Source organism: Portunus trituberculatus, unplaced genomic scaffold (genome assembly GCF_017591435.1).
Source record: "Portunus trituberculatus isolate SZX2019 unplaced genomic scaffold, ASM1759143v1 PGA_scaffold_204__15_contigs__length_355038, whole genome shotgun sequence".
Lineage (NCBI taxonomy): Eukaryota > Metazoa > Arthropoda > Malacostraca > Decapoda > Portunidae > Portunus > Portunus trituberculatus.
Window position 1 is genome coordinate 271,882 of NW_025541372.1, and position 14,099 is coordinate 285,980.

The window sequence follows — 14,099 nt, forward strand, 5'->3', positions numbered from 1 at the left end:
TATATGGGAACCACCTCAGCTCTTTTCCACTCCACTGGCACTGTTCCATTTTCTATTGAGCATTTTATGATGTTGTATATTGGACTTGCTAGTTCTTCCCTACATTCTTTCAGTATTCTGCCTGAGACTTCATCCGGTCCCATTGCCTTTTCCTCATCCAATTCTGTCATCAACTTTTTTATTTCAAGCTTGGTTACTTTAATCTCTTTCATATAGACAGTCTCTATTACCCTGTGGTCTTTCAAATTTGGATTCCTTAGTAAAGACCTCATGAAATTTACTATTTAACAGTTCTGCCATACTTTTTGGGTCTTCCACCATTCCGTTCTCTCCTTTTAACCTTTCTATTGTTTCTTTTTGTCTTATTTTTCAATTTATGAATCTGTAGAACAATTTTGGTTGTTCCTTACATTTTCGACAATGTCCTTTTCATAGTTCTTTTCTTCTTCCTTTCTCACCTTAGCATATTCATTTCTTGCTGTTTTGAAGTTTTCCTTATTGTGTGTGTGTGTGTGTGTGTGTGTGTGTGTGTGTGTGTGTGTGTGTGTGTGTGTGTGTGTATTTACCTAGTTGTATTTACCTAGTTGTAGTTTTACAGGGCCTGGGCTTTATGCTCGTGTGGTCCTGTCTCCATATCTACACTTATCCAATTTTTCTTTAAAACTATGTACACTCTTTGCTGACACCACTTCCTCACCCAAACTGTTCCAAGTCTCAACACATCTTTGCGGAAACTAAATTTTTAACATCTCTCAGACATCGTCCCTTCCTTAGTTTCTTACTATGCGATCTTGTGCTTCTAAAGTCATATTCTTCTCTCAGGGTCAGTTTCTCATTATCCACTTCATCCATTCCGTTAATCAATTTATAAACTTGTATCAGATCCCCTCTCTCTCTTCTCTGCTCTAAGGTTGGTAGATCCATAGCCTTTAGTCTCTCCTCATATGTCATCCTTTAAATTCTGGAACCATTCTTGTAGCCATTTTTGTAGTCTCTCTAATTTTCTTATGTGTTTCTTTTTATGGGAGTCCACACAACTCCTGCATATTCCAATCTAGGTCTTATTTTAGTACTTATCAATTTCTTCATCATTTCCTTGTCCATATAGTGAAATTCTACTCCAATATTCCTTAGCAAATTATACGTCTCTCTGAAAATTCTATCAATATGGCTTACCGGTTGATTATTTTCTTCCATTGTCACTCCCAAGTCCTTTTCCTTTTTTACTTTTTCTAGTTCTACTCCATCTCCCATCTTATAGATTCCCACTGGTCGTCTTTCACTTTTTCCCATTTCCATGACATGGCTGTTGTCCACATTGAATTCCATCTCCCATTTTTTGCTCCATTTCCAGATCTTGTTTAAGTCTTCCTGTAGTATTTCACAATCCTCTTTTGTTTTGTGTGTGTATATATATATATATATATATATATATATATATATATATATATATATATATATATATATATATATATATATATATATATATATATATATATATATATATATATATATATATGTATGTATATTTATTTATTTATTTATTTATTTATTTATTTATTTATTTATTTTTTTTTTTTCACTACGAGGGTATTTTAAGACAGTTTGGCATGTTCTGAGGGCATTTTAAGACAGTTTGGCATGTTTTGAGGGCTTTTTTTTTTAAAGGTGTTGCATGTTTTTAGGACATTTTAAAACAGTTTGGCATGTTTTGAGGGCTTTTTTTTTAAAGGTTTTGTATGTTTCTAGGACATTTTAAGACAATTTGGCATGTTTTAAGGGCATTTTAAGAGCTTAGCATGTTTTTAGGACATTTTAAGAGTTTGGCATGTTTTGAGGGTATTTTAAGACAGTGGCTTGTTTTGAGGGCATTTTAAGACAGTTTGGCATGTTTTCTGGGCATTTTAAAATGTTTTGGCATGTTTTGAGGGCATTTTAAGATTGGCATGTTTTGAGGGTATTTTAAGAGTTTGGCATGTTTTGAGGGCATTTTAAGGTGATTTGGCATTTTTTTTGGCATGTGTGTGTGTGTGTATTTACCTAGTTGTATTATACAGGGTTTGAGTGGGGCTCATAGTGTCCTGTCTCCATATCTCCATTTATCTAGTTTTTCTTCAAAGTTATGCTGTAACAATTTCATAATATAATGCATTCCACTTTTCCACCGTTCTATGTGGAAAACTATATTTTCCAATATCCATCACACACTGCCTCATCCTGATCTTTTCATGTCCTCTTGTCCTTCCATCTTCTTCCGTCAACAGCATCAGGTCTTCCTTGTCTATCTTTTCAATATCATTTACTATCTTATACATTGTTATTAGGTCCCTGCATTCTCTTTTAACTTGTAAGGTTGGCAGTCCCATTTCCTTCAGTCGTCCTTCATATGTGAGGTCCTTTAATTCCAGCACCATCTTTGTAGCAATCTTCTGTATCCTTTCCAGTTTTCTTATATCCTTTTCAGAGCTCGGAGACCATACCACTGCTGCATATTCCAGCCTTGGGTGTATCATGCTTGTGATGATTTTTATCATCATATCTTTATCCATGTAATGAAATGCCACTCTTATATTAGTCAGCATCTTATATGATAGTCCAAATATCTTGCTTATGTGTTTATCAGGGGTCAGATTTTCTTGTATGATCACTCCAAGATCTTTTTCCTCATAGTCTTCATTATTTGTTCCTCTCCCATCAAATAGTTCCATACTGGTCTTCTCTTACTCTTTCCTAGTTCCATTATGTGGCATTTCTTGGCATTATACTCCAATTTCCACTTCCTGCTCCACTCATAAATCTTGTTTAAGTGTGTGTAGTAATAATAATAATAATAATAATAATAATAATAATAATAATAATATACGGTTTATTAATTTGGCAGTGCCACAAAAAGTTTACACTGAAAATGTACAGGGGGGGGACATTAAAACAATGAAATCCTTATCCTAACTATAAATCTAACTTAACCAAGAATTAACTTATTGATTTAATTGATTGATTTATTTATGGCTCGCACCATAATGGGCACCGCGCTAAGGTGTTACCGGTCAGTGCGCGATGCTCTTAAGGGCGCCACGCGATTCTGGTGTCGGGTGGTGCGGGCAGGGAGAGGCACGTCTGGGGGTAGCAGGTGGTGGAGACGTGGATGATGCAGCAGCCCTTCCCTAAATTTTTCCAAGGCTTCCTGGTGTCTTGTGGCCAGCCTCGGCAGACTCAGGCAGGCCCAAAGATGACCCTGCACGCCCTCTTCTGAACCCTCTCAGCTGTTGCCGTTGTGTGAGGTTCAGGGAGGAGGACCACGCTGGGGAGGCGTACATGAGCTTAGGGAGAATAAAGGTGAGGTACACTCCCCTCAGTTCATCTGCCGGTGCACCCAGGGACCTGAGTCGGCGCAGCATATAGATCTTGTATGAGGCTGACTTGATGATGGTGGAAACATGCTCTTTCCATGATAATTGATCATCCACCAAGACACCTAGAAGCTTGGTGCTGCAGACCACCTGGAGGGAGTGAGGGCCCACAGATAGCTGGGGAGGGGGGGCTGCTGCTGTGGAGGTACAAATGTGCATCACCACGGTTTTGGTGTGGTTGATGGTCATTTTGTTGTCCTCCGTCCACGTCTGTAGTTGGTTAAGAGTGGACTGAAGTGCTGAGAAGTCTGGGTTGGTGTTGTTGACGGGTAAGCCCACGGTGCAGTCATCCACATACTTCCAGCGGTGGGGGGTGTGGACGAGAGCATCGTTGATAAGGATGAGGAAGCACAGAGGACCCATCTTGGTCCCCTGAGGGACCCCACATGTGAGCTGTTGGAAAGAGGAGACAGAGCCCTGATAACGAACGGCCTGACGGCTTCCCATGAGGAAGTCTGCCAGCCACGCTATCAGGTAGGGAGAGAGACCCAGAGTGATGGCTTTCTTTATCACAACAGTGTGATCAACAAGATCAAAGGCCTTTCTGAAGTCCACAAAAGCAATAGCTAGAGAAGTGTTGCGTTTGTCCAGGTGGCTGTGGACGAATTCCAGGAAGCTGACAAGGTAGTGAGATGTGGAGGTGGATTTAATATTACCAAATTGTTGTGTGTCAAGAGAGTTACAAATTTTGTTATAGGGCCAGTCGAACACAAAATCTTCACAGATAAGGCTGGGTATAGGGGTGATGGTGACTGGTCTTAGATCATTCAGTGACTGTGGATTGGAAGTTTTGGGGAGGGGGGTGACGTAAGATGTCTTCCACTCATTGGGGCAGGAATGTTGAGAAAGGGAGGCGTTGATGATAGAGCGAAGGGGTGTGGCAAGTTGTGGGGCAAATTCTCTGTAAATTTTGATGGGAAGTCAGTGGGAGTGGTGGATCTGTTTAGTTTAAATTTAAGAAGCTTCCTGTAAACATCAACCTCCTGGACAGGGGGTGGAGGGGAGGAGGCAGGGAGGTAGGCTGGGAGAGTAGTAGAGTGAAGGGGAGGGAGTGTCTGACAGATCGCAGCGAAGTGACCGTTAATCTCTTCGGCCGCGTTGTCAGGTGAAAGGTGTGAAATACAGGGAAGAGAAGAGGCTTGTTTTTGTAAACCACGCAAAGACAATCTTGTCGTACCACTGTCTGTTGTCAGCAAGCTTGAGATGGTGAATTTTGTCTGGGTAGTAGCTTGCCTTGGCTGTTTTGATCTCCCTGATAACTCTGTTCCTTAATCTCCTGTACTGGTCAGGGCTATAGTGGAAAGCCCTGTCACGCTGACGAAGGAGTCGTTTGATGCAGGGCGTCATCCAAGGGGCATCAGATGGGTCCACTGTGATGTTCTTGGCGGGGAAGTGGTGATGGAAGGCTTCCGTTGTGGTAGTGAAGTAGTTCCACCATTTTGTGTGAATGTCTTCCTCATCCAGTACCTCGGTCCACGGGTGATGTGTCAGCCTCTGCCCAAATTCCCTCATGGCGGAGTCAGGCATGGGCCTGTGGGATCTGGTGACAGTTGACCTGGGAACCGAGGTGGTGGGGGTGGGTGTCCACAGGATGGAGAGGTGGGTGCTGCGTCCCATGGGGGGGAGTGGCTTGGGAGGCGAGTACAGTGTGTGTGTGTGTGTGTGTATTTACCTAATTTACCTAATTGTAACATACGGGAAAGGAGCTATGCTCGTACTGTCCCGTCTCCATATCTACTAATGTCCAGCTTTTTCTTAAAATCATGAATATTCCTTGCGTTGACCACTTCCACGTCTAAACTATTCCATGCTTCCACCCTTCTATGAGGGAAGCTATATTTTTTCACATCTCCTATAAGTGGCCATTTTTAGTTTTTTCCCATGCCCTCTCGACACTCTTTCATTCCACATACACAGATCTTCCCTATCCATTTTTCCATGCCAATCATCACTCTGTATATTGCTATCAGGTCTCCCTTTCTCTTCTGTTTTCCAGGGTCGGAAGTTGCATTCTGTTCAGTCTGTCTTCATAAGTCAAATCTCTTAAGTCAGGCACCATTTTGTTGCAGCCCTCTGTACTTTCTCTAGTTTCCTTATGTGTTTCTTTAAGTTCGGAGCCCACTGTATTGTTGCATATTCAAGCCTTGGTCTTATCATTGCAGTAATTATTTTCTTCATCATTTCTTCATCTAAATATACGAATGCCACTCTTATGTTCCTCAATAAGTTCAATACTTCTCCAATTATTTTGTTTATATGTCTCTCTGGCGATAGGTCATTGGTAATTGTCACCCCAAGGTCTTTTTCTTCATGACTGGTTTTTATTTTGTCTTCATTTCCTATCTTGTACATACTCCTGATTCTTCTTTCACTCTTGCCAAACTCTAATTTCTTGCATTTTGTCGTGTTGAACTCCATTTGCCATGTACAGCTCCATTTCCATATTCTGTCCAAGTCTTCCTGGAGTAGTTCGCAATCTTTGTCACATCTCACTTTTCTTAACAATTTTGCATCGTCTGCAAATAGGCTCACATAACTGGACACCCCATCCACCATGTCATTTATGTAGACCGCAAACATTACTGGTGCCAACACTGATCCCTGTGGGACTCCACTCTCCACCAAGCCCCATTCTGATGGTCTGTCCTTAATTATTGTTCTCATTTCTCTTCCTACCAAAAGTCTTCCATCCATTTTAGTAAACTGCCATGCACTCCTCCTACCATTTCAAGTTTCCAGATCAGTCTCCGGTGTGGTACCTTATCAAAGGCCTTTTTTAAATCCAGATATATTCCATCAGCCCAACCATCTCTTTCCTGTATTACATCTATCACCCTCGAATAGTAACATATCAGGTTTGTCGTGCATGAACGCCCTTTTCTAAAACCAAATTGACACTCACAAAGTATGTCATTTTTCTCCAAGAAGTCTGTCCATCTATTCTTCACCACCCTCTCACACATCTTAGCTACCACACTTGTAAGTGACATTGGTCTATAGTTCAATGGGTCTCTCTTGTTACCTGATTTATAAATTGGGACAATGTTAGCTCTTTTCCAGTCTTGGGGCACTACACCTTCCCTTAATGAGGCATCAATTACTTCACAAACTTTTTCTGCCAGTTGCTCCCTGCATTCTCTTAAAATCCATCCTGATACCCCATCAGGTCCCACAGCTTTTCTCACTTCTAGACTCCCCATCATATTCTTGATCTCCTCCACAGTTACTTGAAACTCCTTCATAATCCCTTTCTGTTCCATTACCAGTGGCTTGTCAAAAGCAGTCTCCTTTGTGAATACCTTCCGTGTGTGTGTGTGTGTGTGTGTGTGTGTGTGTGTGTGTGTGTGTGTGTGTGTATGTGTGTATGTGTGTGTGTTGTAGCTTGTTGTTTGTGTTGCAGCTTGTGAAGAAGACTGTTTATCCATTGGAAGATAAGCTCGAGCTGTTCTGAGGGTTAGTGACGGCACCAACACCTCTTCCCGATTTGAAGAGGTCAGTCTGTGAGAGAGAGAGAGAGTCTGAGAGAGAGAGAGAGAGAGAGAGAGAGAGAGAGAGAGAGAGAGAGAGAGAGAGAGAAGAGCAACATAAAGAAATAAAGAAAGAGAGAAGAGAGAGAGAGAGAGAGAGAGAGAGAGAGCAATATAAAGAAGAAAATAAAGAAAACTAAGAGAGAGAAGAGAGAGAGAGAGAGAGAGAGAGAAGAAACAGGTAGACAAACACACCTGAGTGACTATTATGATTAGCTTGTTACCTCCACCTTACCTGTCTCTCTTCCCTTGAGCAGTTTGTGAGTGACCCGAGAGAGGTGGAGGAGGAGGAGCATCAGAGGCTGTTTGGTGCCATTGGAAGCTCAGAGGTGGACATCCTGGTGCTGGTGGACGGACAGCTTTCTCTGGTGGTGCTTGAGCTAAAGGTGTGTTGATTGGTGCCTTCACTGGTGACTTTAATGGTGATGTACTGCTCTCTCACTCTACAGGTTTGAAGTGTTAGCCCCTTCAGTACTGGGACACATTTTTACCTTGAGATTTGTGTGCCATTAGACCATTTTATTGACATTAGCAAGGGTTACAAAGTTAATGGCCAGTCTTCACTATTTTAATCCCTTTAGTATTGGGACACATTTTTACTTTGAGATTTGTGTGCCATTAGACCATTTTATTGACATTAGGAAGGGTGTATAGAGGGCACAAGATTAATGGTCAGTCTTCACTATTTTAATCCCTTCAGTACTGGGACACATTTTTACCTTGAGATTTGTGTGCCATTAGACCATTTTATTGACATTAGCAAGGGTCACAAAGTTAATGGCCAGTCTTCACTATTTTAATCCCTTTAGTATTGGGACACATTTTTACCTTGAGATTTGTGTACCATTAGACCATTTTATTGACATTGGGAAGGGTCTATGGAGGGCACAAGATTAATGGCCACAGTCTTTACTATTTTAATCCCTTCAGTACTGGGACACATTTTTACCATGAGATTTGTGTACCATTGGACCATTTTATTGACATTAGCAAGGGTCACAAAGTTAATGGCCTCAGTCTTCACTGTTTTAACCCCTTCAGTACTGGGACACATTTTTACCTTGAGATTTGTGTACCATTAGACCATTTTATTGACATTAGTAAGGGTCTGTGGAGGGCAAAAAATTAATTATTTTAATCGACCACATGAGTTTCTTAAGTTGTAGAAAATCACCAAATAGTCACCAGAATGAACTAGATCATGTTTATTTTAGGGCATTTTAAGACAGTTTGGCATGTTTTTAGGGCATTTTAAGAGTTAGGGATTTTTTAGGGCATTTTAAGACAGTTTTGGCATGTTTATAGGGCATTTTAAGATGGCATGTTTTTAGGGCATTTTAAGACCATTTGGCATGTTTATAGGGCATTTTTAAGATAGTTTGGCATGCTTTCAGATCATTTTAAGATAGCTTGCCATGGTTTTTGGGCATTTTAAGACAGTTTTGCATGTTTTTTAGGGTATTTGACAGTTTGGCATGTTCTTTTAGGACATTTCAAGAGTTTGCCATGGTTTTGGGCATTTTAAGACATTTTGGCATGTTTTATGGCATTTTAAGACAGCTTGGCATGTTTTTAGGGTATTTGAAGACAGTTTGGCATAGTTTTGGGCATTTGAATACAGTTTGGCAGTGAATGAATGAGTAGGGCAGTGGGTGATGGCAGTGAAGGGGTTAGCACAGTGCAGGAACAGACAGTGAAATAATGGTGTGTTTCCCAGGACGGCAAGTTGATGCGTCTCACAGGGCTGGAGTGTGAGAAGGTCAGCTCTTGTCAGCGCAGACTGCTCTTCAGGATGGCTAGTGACCCCAAACCAGACCAGGCACAGATGTAAGTCCCACCATCACCATAATTATCATCATCATTGCTTCTGCCGCTGCTGCCACCACCACCACCACCATCAAACTGTTGCATCTTTTGACACTAAAGGCATTTCTGTAGTGTGTCCGTCCGTCCGTCCTGTCAGTGATACCGGGTCTTGTCTGTCTATCTATCTATCTATCTATCTATCTATCTATCTGTCTCTCTGTCAGTTTGTCTGTCTCTGTCTATCTGTCTGTCTATCTAGCTGTTTTTTTTTTTTTTTTTTTATATATATATGAAGGGAAGAGAACCAGCAAGGGCAAAAAATGAAAAGATTAAAAATAAAGGCCCACTTGAGAGGTGGGTCTCTACAAAGGGAAAAGTGTCAGCCAAAATTCTGGAGCAAATGCCTCGATACCTCCCTCTTAAAAGAAACAAGTCATAGGAATTTTCAAATACAGATGCAGGGAGGGAGTTCAGAGTTTACCAGTGAAAGTTGTGAATGATTGAGAGTACTGGTAAACTCTTGCATTAGAGAGTTGGACAGAATAGGGATGAGAGGAAGAAGAAAGCCTTGTGCAGCGAGGCAGCAAGAGGAGGGGAGGTATGCAGTTAGCATGAAAATAGCGATAAAAGATAAAAAGAGATGCAACATTCCGGCGCTGAGAAAGAGGCTGAAGACAGTCAGTCAGAGGAGGGGAGTTGATGAGATGAAAAGCTCTTGATTCCACCCTATCTAGTAAAACTGTGTGACTGGAACCCCCCCAAACATGCAAAGAGTACTCCATACAGGGGCGGATAAGGCCCTTGTACAGAGTTAGCAGTTGGAGGGGCGAGAAAAACTGGTGGAGACGCCTCAGAACGCCCAACTTCATAGAAGCTATTTTAGCAAGAGATGAGATGTGAAGTTTCCAGTTAAGATTACGAATAAAGGACAGACTGAGGCTATTCAGTGTAGAAGAGGGAGACAGTTGAGTGTCATTGAAGAAGTGGGGATAGTTGTCTGGAAGGTTGTGTTGAGTTGATAGATGGAGGAATTGAGTTTTTGAGGCATTAAAACTATTAGATTTTTTCTGCCCCAATCGGAAATCTTAGAAAGATCGGAAATCAGGCGTTCTGTGGCGTCCCTGTGTGGTCTGTTGACATCCTGGAGGGTTGGTCGTCTCTGAAAAGACGTGGAAAGATGTAGGGTGGTCATCAGCGTAGGAATGGAATGTCAGTCTGTCTGTCTGTCTGTCTGTCTGTCTGTCTGTCTGTCTGTCTGTCTGTCTTTACAAACTCCTTCACTCCACTTTGCACACTCCACAGGTTGGTGGAGGACACACCAGCCTCAGTCACTGCTGCTGCTGCCACCACAGCCACTCCACCTGCTCCACCTGCCACTCCACTAGCACTGAATGTGGACTCTGATGTGTTGGAGTTCACGAGGGAAATGGTGGAGCAAAGGTCAGTAATGTTTGTAGGTGGAGAAGTGGAGGTGGAGGTGGAGAAATGGAGAAGTGGAAGTGGAGAGGTAGATAAGTAGAAGTGGAGATGGAGAAGGTGGATATGTGGAGAAGTGGATGTAGAGGTGGATAAGTGGAGGTGGAGGTGAATGAATGAAGGAGGAGGTGGAGGTGGCATGTTTTGAGGGCATTTTAAGATAGAGGCATGTTTTGAAGGCATTTTAAGACAGAGGCATGTTTTGAGGGCATTTTAAGAGTTGTGTTTTTTAGGGTATTTTTAGACTGGCATGTATTTAGGGTATTTTAAGACAGTTGGGCATGTTTTGAGGGCATTTTAAGACAGTTTTGTTTTGTATGTTTTTAGGGTATTTTTAGACTGGCATGATTTAGGGTATTTTAAGACAGTGGTATAATGTGTGAGCATTTTAAGACAGTTTGGCATATTTTTATGTTATTTAAGACAGTTTGGGATGTTTTGCATTTTAAGACCGTTTGGCATGTGTTTAGGGTGTGTTTAGACAGTGGCATGTTTTAGAGATATTTTAAAAATGCCCTCAAAACATGCCAAACTGTCTTAAAATGTCCAAAAAACATGCCATTGTCTTAAAAAGCCCTCAAAACATGGCAAACTCTTAAAATGTCTTTAAAACATGCTAAACTGTCTTAAAATGCCCTTAAAACATGCCAAATTGTCTTAAAATACCTTCAAAACATACCAAACTATCTTAAAATGTCTTCTAAACATGCCAAACTGTCTTATAAATGCCCTTAAAACATGCCAATGGTGAGGTTTCCATTGACAGAAGCACTGCCAGACCAGGGTGCCACCCTCCTCTCGAACACATATGCAAACCATCCTTGTTGAGAACACTGCACCCTCAACACACCCCATGAAGTCAACACCCTGCACCAACACACCACGTTCCACCGTCGGGCCAATCACGTCCATCATTATGAAACACTTTGACAAGGATGTGGTTCTGTTTTTGGCCTCGCTTGGCAATGGAACCATCGGAAACCTTCAAAATGTCGTAAGTTCTGTTATTTTTGGCTACTCCACCAAACTTCATCACCTCCACAACCACTCCTGCAGTGGATGTTTTGAAATGGGGCACCGCAGCAGACAGTGGCTCCAGTGCATATCTGTTCCACGCCCTCCTCCTCCTCATGGTGATGCTGGCACAGAGATACATCAGCACACCACACACACATTTATACCACCACCACCGCCATCGCCATCGCCACACTCCCTGGACGCTGGTGTTGTAAGATGTGGCCTGAAATACAAACAGCAGTGTCACTCGCCACCTTACAACTACACCACGCCACGCCACGCCACGCCACGCCACGCCACGCTTCGCCACACCACGCTTCGCCACACCACGCTTCGCCACACCACGCTTCGCCCACCACGCTTCGCCACACCACGCTTCGCCACCCAACGCCACACCACGCCACACCATACACACCACACACACACACACACACACACACACACACACACACACACACACACACACACACACACACACACACACACACACACACACACACACACACACACACACACACATAAAGCCCAGGCCCTGTAGGTAAATACACACACACACACACACACACACACACACACACACACACACACACACACACACACACACACACACACACACACACACGCCCGGTAGCTCAGTAGTTAGAGCGCTGGCTTCACAAGCTAGAGGACCGGGGTTCGATTCCCCAGCCGGGTGGAGATATTTGGGTGTGTCTCCTTTCACGTGTAGCCCCTGTTCACCTAGCAGTGAGTAGGTACGGGATGTAAATTGAGGAGTAGTGACCTTGTTGTCCCGGGGTGTGGTGTGTGCCTGGTCTCAGGCCTATCCGAAGATCAGAAATAATGAGCTCTGAGCTCGTTCCGTAGGGTAACGTCTGGCTGTCTCTTCAGAGACTGCAGCAGATCAAACAAACACACACACACACACACACAAACACACACACACACACACACACACACACACACACACACACACACACACACACACACACACACACACACACACACAAGAGTGCTAAGGGAGCAAATGAAAAGTGGAAGGAATTTATAAAAATATACAAAGAAGGTGAGAAAAATTTGTACCAATAAGACAACATAGAGAAGTTGGAAAGCAGGACTGGTTTAACGATAGATGTGAAAAGGCTAGAACAAGAAAAGAGGATGCATGGAAGAGGTGGAGAAGGAAAAGACGGATTAAGCAGTGGGAAAGTTACAAAAGAGCAAGAAATGAATATGTGTTGATTAGAAGAGAAGAAAGAAAGAAACAAGAAAAGGATATAATTGATAAATGTAAAGACCAACCAAGGCTTTTTACAGACATGTGAACAACAACATCAAAAATAGAGAAAGTATTGAAAGTTTAGAAGTAAATGGAGTATGCAGTGAAGATCCCAGGAAATGGCAGAGGCTATGAATGGATGCTTTCGGAAGGTATTCACAAAGGAGACTGCTTTTGACAAACCACTGGTAATGGAACAGAAAGGGATTATGAAGGAGTTTCAAGTAACTGTGGAGGAGATCAAGAACATGATGGGGAGTTTAGAAGTGAGAAAAGCTGTGGGACCTGATGGGGTATCAGGATGGATTTTAAGAGAATGCAGGGAGCAACTGGCAGAAAAAGTTTGTGAAGTAATTGATGCCTCATTAAGGGAAGGTGTAGTGCCCCAAGACTGGAAAAGAGCTAACATTGTCCCAATCTATAAATCAGGTAACAAGAGAGACCCATTGAACTATAGACCAGTGTCACTTACAAGTGTGGTAGCTAAGATGTGTGAGAGGGTGGTGAAGAATAGATGGACAGACTTCTTGGAGAAAAATGACATACTTTGTGAGTGTCAATTTGGTTTTAGAAAAGGGCGTTCATGCACGACAAACCTGATATGTTACTATTCGAGGGTGATAGATGTAATACAGGAAAGAGATGGTTGGGCTGATGGAATATATCTGGATTTAAAAAAGGCCTTTGATAAGGTACCACACCGGAGACTGATCTGGAAACTTGAAATGGTAGGAGGAGTGCATGGCAGTTTACTAAAATGGATGGAAGACTTTTGGTAGGAAGAGAAATGAGAACAATAATTAAGGACAGACCATCAGAATGGGGATTGGTGGAGAGTGGAGTTCCACAGGGATCAGTGTTGGCACCAGTAATGTTCGTGGTCTACATAAATGACATGGTGGATGGGGTGTCCAGTTATGTGAGCCTATTTGCAGACGATGCAAAATTGTTAAGAAAAGTGAGATGTGACAAAGATTGCGAACTACTCCAGGAAGACTTGGACAGAATATGGAAATGGAGCTGTACATGGCAAATGGAGTTCAACACGACAAAATGCAAGAAAATAGAGTTTGGCAAGAGTGAAAGAAGAATCAGGAGTATGTACAAGATAGGAAATGAAGACATAAAAACCAGTCATGAAGAAAAAGACCTTGGGGTGACAATTACCAATGACCTATCGCCAGAGAGACATATAAACAAAATAATTGGAGAAGTATTGAACTTATTGAGGAACATAAGAGTGGCGTTCGTATATTTAGATGAAGAAATGATGAAGAAAATAATTACTGCAATGATAAGACCGAGGCTTGAATATGCAACAATACAGTGGGCTCGAACTTAAAGAAACACATAAGGAAACTAGAGAAAGTACAGAGGGCTGCAACAAAAATGGTGCCTGACTTAAGAGATTTGACTTATGAAGACAGACTGAACAGAATGCAACTTCCGACCCTGGAAAACAGAAGAGAAAGGGAGACCTGATAGCAATATACAGAGTGATGATTGGCATGGAAAAATGGATAGGGAAGATCTGTGTATGTGGAATGAAAGAATGTCGAGAGGGCATGGGAAAAAACTAAAATGGCC

The 14,099-nt window shown here is 42.2% G+C and overlaps 1 protein-coding gene across 1 annotated transcript in view; it reads left to right on the forward strand.

Moving 5' to 3' along the window:
- The window catches only part of LOC123500345, a 25,625-nt gene extending 14,505 nt beyond the window's left edge, over window positions 1-11,120 (forward strand). Inside the window, exons 2-6 of the mRNA XM_045249048.1 lie at window positions 6,811-6,902; window positions 7,195-7,323; window positions 8,655-8,764; window positions 10,046-10,183; window positions 10,986-11,120. Of these exons, the coding sequence (XP_045104983.1) occupies window positions 8,667-8,764; window positions 10,046-10,183; window positions 10,986-11,076 (327 nt within the window). The 5' untranslated portion in view covers window positions 6,811-6,902; window positions 7,195-7,323; window positions 8,655-8,666 and the 3' untranslated portion in view covers window positions 11,077-11,120. The remainder of the gene's footprint in view (window positions 1-6,810; window positions 6,903-7,194; window positions 7,324-8,654; window positions 8,765-10,045; window positions 10,184-10,985) is intronic.
- Window positions 11,121-14,099: the final 2,979 nt, after the last annotated feature.